Raw genomic sequence first — 7,357 nt, forward strand, 5'->3', positions numbered from 1 at the left:
GAGTTGAGTTCTGAATTTTTTATGATGATTTTCTGAGTTGAGTTTTTGTTTGTCTGAGTTTGAATCTGGATCTGAGTTTTGGATCTGAATTCTGATGAGGATGACGATGATGATGTTGATTTTCTGAGTTTTGGTTGGTGTGATGGAGATGGTGATGGAGTGACAGTGGGTGGGGGTGGTGGTTCTAGTTCTGGTTCTGGTGGTGGTGGTGGTGGCATGATTTTGGGGAAGAAGGGATAGGGACATTTTGGTCCGAAGGATCATTTTAAAAAAAAACTCAAACTTTGGGGACCATTTTGGAGCGAAAAAAAGGCGAGAGACGAAAAAATTTTTCAGCCCCTACGTTAAGGACCAAAATCATACTTAACCCTAAAAAAAACTAGATACAAAGTTTTACTAGAAGTTCTGAATCCTTACCCATACAACAATTCATTGAAAATCATACGCACTTGGATTGAAAAGTGAGTGCCATCTTTGGACCAGCAAATAGTGATCAAAAGCCCTTTAAATAGAGCATGTCGATAGTCTTCTTCATCAAGAAAGCGGGCCAAAAAGAAATCCTCTATTAAATCAAAGACCTTCACTTCACCTTTTTTAACCATACCCTTTGCACCCAAGAATCCATAGCACGAAAATTTAAGCTTTTACTAAGCAACTTGATAATTAGCGAGAATTTTCATAGTCTACATCAAGAATCATATTCTTCTAACGATTCTTCCACAATTGATTTTGGATTGAAGGGAACCACTTTCTTGTTTTCACTTTCTCTCACTTCGGCTAGAGTATAGTCTTCTGTCACTGAACGATCCCCTCTGAAAATAGATTCATATCCGCACTTCCTAATATCAAATTGTCCTTGTAGGAACAATTTTTTGTTATCACCTCTTTGACGGCATTAGAGTTTTGTGGTTCTACCATCACAGGATTAAACTGATCTTTCAAATCCATCTTTGTATTCTTTTCTTCTATGCAAGTTTCCTTTTCAACATTCAGTAGAATTTCGTCACCATTAGATTTTGCTTTTTTTAAAACTTCAAAGAACAAGATTTTTCAAAGATTTTTCGTTCGAAGTCGCCGTACCCGTACTTATACTCGTAATCACACTACTTTAATCTTTATACATGGCTAATGTGAGAGTGGTTTTTTTTTTGTGTGTGTGGGTGTTTGGAATATAAAAATTAACTTGTTTATCATCTTTTTTTATATTTATGTTACAATTTAAAAATAAAATGTGTAATAATAATTAATGCAGAATTAGTTAAGATAGTACCTTCTTTTAATCACATAATCAAAGATATTTACTTCAAATCTTAGAAGAAAAAATGAATAAAAAATTAAAAAATTAAAAATGCAAAACTAATATTCTTTTTTCCTAGTAGAAAATATTAACAATGGAATCATCAAAATCACGTCACAAAAATCACCAGAGTACTTTTAGTCCACAACAAATTAGCCCACGAAATATTCCCTCTAATTTAAGTTATTATTATTATTATTATTGTTATTATTATTATTATTAACAATAATAATAATAATAACAATAATAATAATAATGCAACTACATGGCAATATCAAAACCATTAATATGATCTCAGATTAAGTACAAAATTTTAATTAAAAAAACCTAAATTACATATCTAACTTGGAATCCTTAATTATTCGAATGTCTTCTTTATCAAAATGAAACATTTATACTATATAATCATTTTATATAAAAATAATTCAAACAATTCAAATGAACACAGAGTAATAAAAAAACATTTCGCTAAGTTAATATATTCTAGAATGAAGATAACATCTGTATGACTTTATTCTTGGCGGCATGCCGGCGTTTCGCCAAGTGGTTAAGGTCACGGACAGAAACAAATTGAAACGTACAAATAATTTGTGAGGAAGACACATGATGTATACAGGTTGTGTGGTAACAGGCGCACAGAAATGAACAATTACTACAACACAGTGGTAACTGATTTTTAACTTCCCAAATACTTAAAATGTGAAATTTCATGGGTAATCAACTTGATGTAAAGTTGATAGTTGAAAACTGTTAAATAATTTGGCTAATTTCATTAAATTTTTATCTAATGTCTCTCAGTTATAAACTTCACATAAAAGTCGCGTGACAAAAAAAATGTGAGACACCCACAAAAACAAATAAATAAATAAAATAAAAATTAGACAATGATATATAGCTGGCCGATGTATGCACTGACATCACCAAGAAAGGAATGTAGTTTATAAATAGCAAATTACCATATCCAAAAAACAAGAATGGCTTCCCAAACACCACAGCTCCATTTCGTTATCTTCCCATTCATGGCACAAGGCCACATGATTCCAATGATGGACATAGCAAAGTTATTGCTTCAGCGCAACAATGTTATTGTCACAGTAATCACAACCACACAAAACGCAGCAAGATTCACATCAACCTTTGCTCGTTTCATCGATTTCGGTTACCAAATTCGACTAATTCAGCTTCAGTTTCCATATAAAGAGGCAGGTTTGCCAGAAGGGTGTGAGAATCTTGACATGCTTCATTCACTAGGCAATGCCTTGAGTTTATTCAATGCACTAAACCTTCTAAGGGAACCTGTAGAAAAAATCTTTGAAGAGTTGTCGCCCCCACCAAGCTGCATAGTCTCTGATATGAGTCTACCGTACACAATCCACATCGCTAAGAAGTTCAACATTCCAAGGATTTCTTTTGTTGGAGTGAGTTGCTACTGTCTCATGTGTTACGAAGCTTTGCGCACCAGTAATGTGAAGGAGAGCATAAAGGATGAAACAGAGTACTTTGTTATACCGGGTTTACCTGATGAAATTGAGGTCACCAAAGCGCAGGTACCAGGACCAGCAGACGATAGCTGGAACAAGTTTTATCAAGAGATTCATGCGGCCGAAGCAGACACTTATGGAATAATCATGAATTCGTTCCAAGAATTGGAGCCTGAGTATGAAAGAATGTTCAAGAAGGTTAGAAAGGATAAAGTGTGGTGCGTGGGTCCGGTGTCACTAAGCAACAAGGATCAGTTGGAGAAGGCTCAAAGAGGCAACAAGGTTTCAACTGAAGAGTGGATGCACCAAAAATGGCTTGATTCTCAAAAGCCTAAGAGTGTAATTTATGTATGTCTTGGAAGTTTATGTAATCTAACTGCAACTCAGTTGATTCAGATTGGTTTAGCCTTAGAAGAATCAAAGAGACCTTTCATTTGGGTCATAAGGGAAGGGAGTCAATTAAAAAGGCTAGAAAAGTGGATTAAGGAAGATGGGTTTGAAGAAAGAATCAAAGATGAGAGTCTTATAATTCGAGGTTGGGCTCCTCAGCTACTAATACTATCACATCCTTCTATTGGAGGGTTCTTGACACACTGTGGCTGGAACTCTAACTTAGAAGCTATATGCGCCGGTGTGCCAATGCTGACGTGGCCGTTGTTCGCAGACCAGTTTCTGAATGAAAAATTGGTTGTCAAAGTACTCAAAGTTGGAGTGAAAGTTGGTGCAGAGAGCTCAATGGTGTGGGGGAAGGAAGAGGAGATTGGTGTATTGGTTAAGAAAGAAGATATTAAAATAGGAATAGAGAAGTTAATGGATGAGAATGATGCTGATTGTGAAGAGAGAAGAGAAAGGGTAAGACAGTTGGCTGAAATGGCTAAAAGATCTGTAGAAGAAGGAGGATCTTCTCATAGTAACTTGACTATGTTTATCCAAGATATTTTGCATAATCAAATTGTCAAAAGCTAATGGCACAATATCTGTTTGCATGTGTATGATTATTTTGTTCTAGGCTCATTTTTTTAATGAAATTGTTGTGTTGTCCGTAGTATTTAGTCATGGAAAAACCGAGTGATTTAATTCAATATCGAAGTGACTTTTTTTTTTAATTGCAAAAACTAAATCTGAGTTTATATTTGGGATTAGACAAAATTTCAATTAAAAATTGAGGGTGACTGGGTGAGATTCCTGGAATGATAAATCCAAATTTGAAATCTGATTTGTGGGTGGCTAATTTTTTTGTTTTTTCTATAAGACAAATGGATGGATCAAATTTGTAAATAAAAAATTTAAAATTTAAAATTAAAAAATGTGTAGCCATAAGGTATCATTTGGTAAGGTATACTAGAAATCAGACTGAAAAATCGATACTTAATATTGTATTTAGTACTCAGAGATTAAAAATTTTTGTTTTTAAAATTTCAGTCACTTTAATATTTTTAAAAAGTGATAATATAAAAAATTATAATTTTTTAGAATAGAAACTAAAATTGTAATAATATTTTATTTTTGAAATATCTTCATTCAAAATTTTATATTCCAAATCTATCCTTCACCATTAATACCACTCCACTTCTCATTTTACCATCATATCTCTGTCACCAATAACAGTATCTCATAAATCAGATTCAACAATAATAACAATCTTATAATATCATACCAAATTTTACCACCAACAAAACAATAATACCAAAAATAACAACAATCAAAATCAGATTTAACAATCTCATAACACAAGAAAATTTTAAAATAAATAGAAAAAAGAATAACAGAGGTGATGTGAAACTAAAACTGAAGTGGCGCGACAGACTGAACACGGGGCACAATCTGAATAGAAGCGACACGGCATAGAACATAACTGTAACAAACATAATGACAGATACGATAGTTGTAGGTGTTGTCGTCGCTGCTATTACTGCCGTGAAAAAACAAAAATATTGCTGCTATGCCAAAGAGAGAGGAGAAACAAGAAAGGAGGTGGCAGGTAGGGAAAAAGAAAGAAAAAGGATAGGGTTTTGATTTTATTAAGAATATTTTAATAATTTGTATGTACTAAATAGTTCTTATTTAATTTTAATTATAAATTAGTCCTTTATATATTATTTAATTATAAAATTTATTTTTTATCTTATAAATTATTCTTTTATCATTCATCCATCATATTTATTGATAATAAAAAATTAAAACAATAACAAATTAGATCTCTATGAATCGTAATAAATATTTTGCAATCTTAATTGATCATAATTTTATCATTGATCTAGTTACATGCATATTGGGTTAGAAAAATCGGATTTGTTAAAAATTCAATCGATTGTGTTAGAGGTAGAGCAAATAGCTTGCTCTGTCTCGTGCTATGCTGCTTACTCTGCTTCTGTCCCGTTCAGTTAGTTTGTTAGAGTTAGTAGGCCCTATTGACTTAGCAGAAATTTTTAGGCCAATATTCAGTTATTCAGTTTGTTACAATTAGTTGCCAACTGTCATAGATCAAATTAGTTGCTAGAAGGTTCAGCTGTGTCTATAAATGCTAATACTCATATACAGAAGTCAGTTTTTCGCTTCAGTTCAATACACACATGCTTTCAGTCCCATTCGTCTTTCTCTCCTCTCTCTGAATTCTCTCTGAGGCCTGGTACCTTTCAGATTGAATGCACAAACCAATCGAATGAAATTCAGGGTTCCCAAACTTTAATCGATTGAAATTGATACACAATCGATTGAATTTTGCAAGACATGTGGGATTTTTCTTATTCAATCGATTGGTCATGTTACCCACTCGATTGAAATCATCAAAGCAATCTAGGTTTAGTTAATTCAATCGATTGGATCTATTACACATCAAAATAACCAACATTTTTAGAGGTATTTCTCGTCTCATTCATACTTCTATATACGAGAATAAGCCATATTTAACAAATATTTTTTTCATTATAAATTAAAAAAAAACTATTATTTCTCCAATAAAAATAACACTTATTCATGTGTATTTCTATGTACTTTAGAGATGATGATAATGGTTGTTAGTCTATTGTGAAGTTTAAGAATTTGAGTTAGCCATGTTTTAAGAATTTGAAGTGAAGTTCGCCGGGGTTAGATAAACTCTATAAAAATGACAGAGTTTGCCATGGGTGGGGCGAATTTGCTCTGCATGAAAAAACTCGTATTTGGGAAATTAAAGTTGAAAAATGAGATTTTGAAAAATAATAATTTTTTATTTTATTTCAGAAAAAAATTTATTGGGTAATATGACCAATCGATTGAATAAGAAAAAGCGCCACATGCCTTGTAAAATTCAATCGATTGAAGTTTCGGAAACTTGAATTTCAATCTATAGGTTTGTGCATCCAATGGATTGAATTTCTACCAAACACAATTTTTCCAATCCAATTCTTGTGTAATTAGATCAATGATAAAATTATGATCGATTAAGATGGTAAAATATTTATTACGATTAATAGAAGATCTAATTTGTTATTATTTTAGTTTTTTATTATCACTAAACCTGATAGATGAATGATAAAATAATAATTTATAAAATAAAAAATAGATTTTATAATTAAATAATATATAAAAGATTAATTTCTAATTAAAATTAAATAAAAATTGTTTAACAATTATTAAAAAAATTAAAAAAATATATTTTGTTATAGAACTATTTAATGGTCTAAATATTTTGAAACTATCAAATCTTTTGCCCAAAAACTTAATTTAATTTTTATCTTTTAGTTTTTATCTCTCAATCTTTATTTCTCCATCTCAATCTTTATTTCAAATGTTAACTAATAGTCCTTTGATTGTGTAGTCCTTTGATTGTGCTATGTAAAATCAGCACCCTCTAATATTCTTTCGCTCCAAGATTTGATATTTTCCCCTCGAACGGTCTGATACTTCTTTTGCTTTTGATCTAATGTGATAAAAGCTCTTTCAATATCCAAATGTAATGCTAGTCTATGTGTATAGAAGCTGATTTGTTTTGTTTGTTCATAATAAAGTTGATCTGCAATGCTTGTTCACAATACAAAAATTGATATACATATTTGTAGTTCTTATTGACTTGTTTTTAACCTGCAGACACATTAAATACAACATAGATTTTTTAAACTCAACAATTTGATTGTTTAAATATAGTATCATATTTTTTTTTCTTTAAAAAAAAATTGGGATGTGAGTTTAATCTCTATGCGTGGCTAATGTAAGAGTTTTTACCTTTTATTTTTAGTATGTTTAATTTTTTTTCTTTGTATGTTTGGAATCCAAGACCCAAGAATTAATTTGTCTATCCATCTATTTTTATATTTACTTATAAAAGTAAATATAAAAAGTAAATATAAAAATTTTAAAAACAACTTATAGGGTGGGCCGTATTCCACTAACTAGTTAAAGTCAACAACGATAATGAATTTCTCATCAGGATAGGAAGGATGGAATGGATATACATGGAGTCATGGACTCACGGAGACAGAGTGAAACGTTCAAATAAGTAATTGGACAGTCAAATCCAATGGGAATCTCTGGCACTTTGACACTTTGTGCATTTATATACATACATGATTTCATCGGATCCGAAGATACCTGTGTTGAT

The 7,357-nt window shown here is 31.5% G+C and overlaps 1 protein-coding gene across 1 annotated transcript; it reads left to right on the forward strand.

Annotated features, from left to right (window-relative positions):
- Positions 1-2,228: 2,228 nt before the first annotated feature.
- Positions 2,229-3,823, forward strand: LOC107471242 (UDP-glycosyltransferase 73C6). Its single transcript, XM_016090694.3, has one exon. The coding sequence runs from the start codon at positions 2,272-2,274 to the stop codon at positions 3,742-3,744; it is 1,473 nt and encodes a 490-aa protein (XP_015946180.3). The 5' UTR covers positions 2,229-2,271; the 3' UTR covers positions 3,745-3,823.
- Positions 3,824-7,357: the final 3,534 nt, after the last annotated feature.

Source organism: Arachis duranensis, chromosome 10, assembly GCF_000817695.3.
Source record: "Arachis duranensis cultivar V14167 chromosome 10, aradu.V14167.gnm2.J7QH, whole genome shotgun sequence".
NCBI lineage: Eukaryota > Viridiplantae > Streptophyta > Magnoliopsida > Fabales > Fabaceae > Arachis > Arachis duranensis.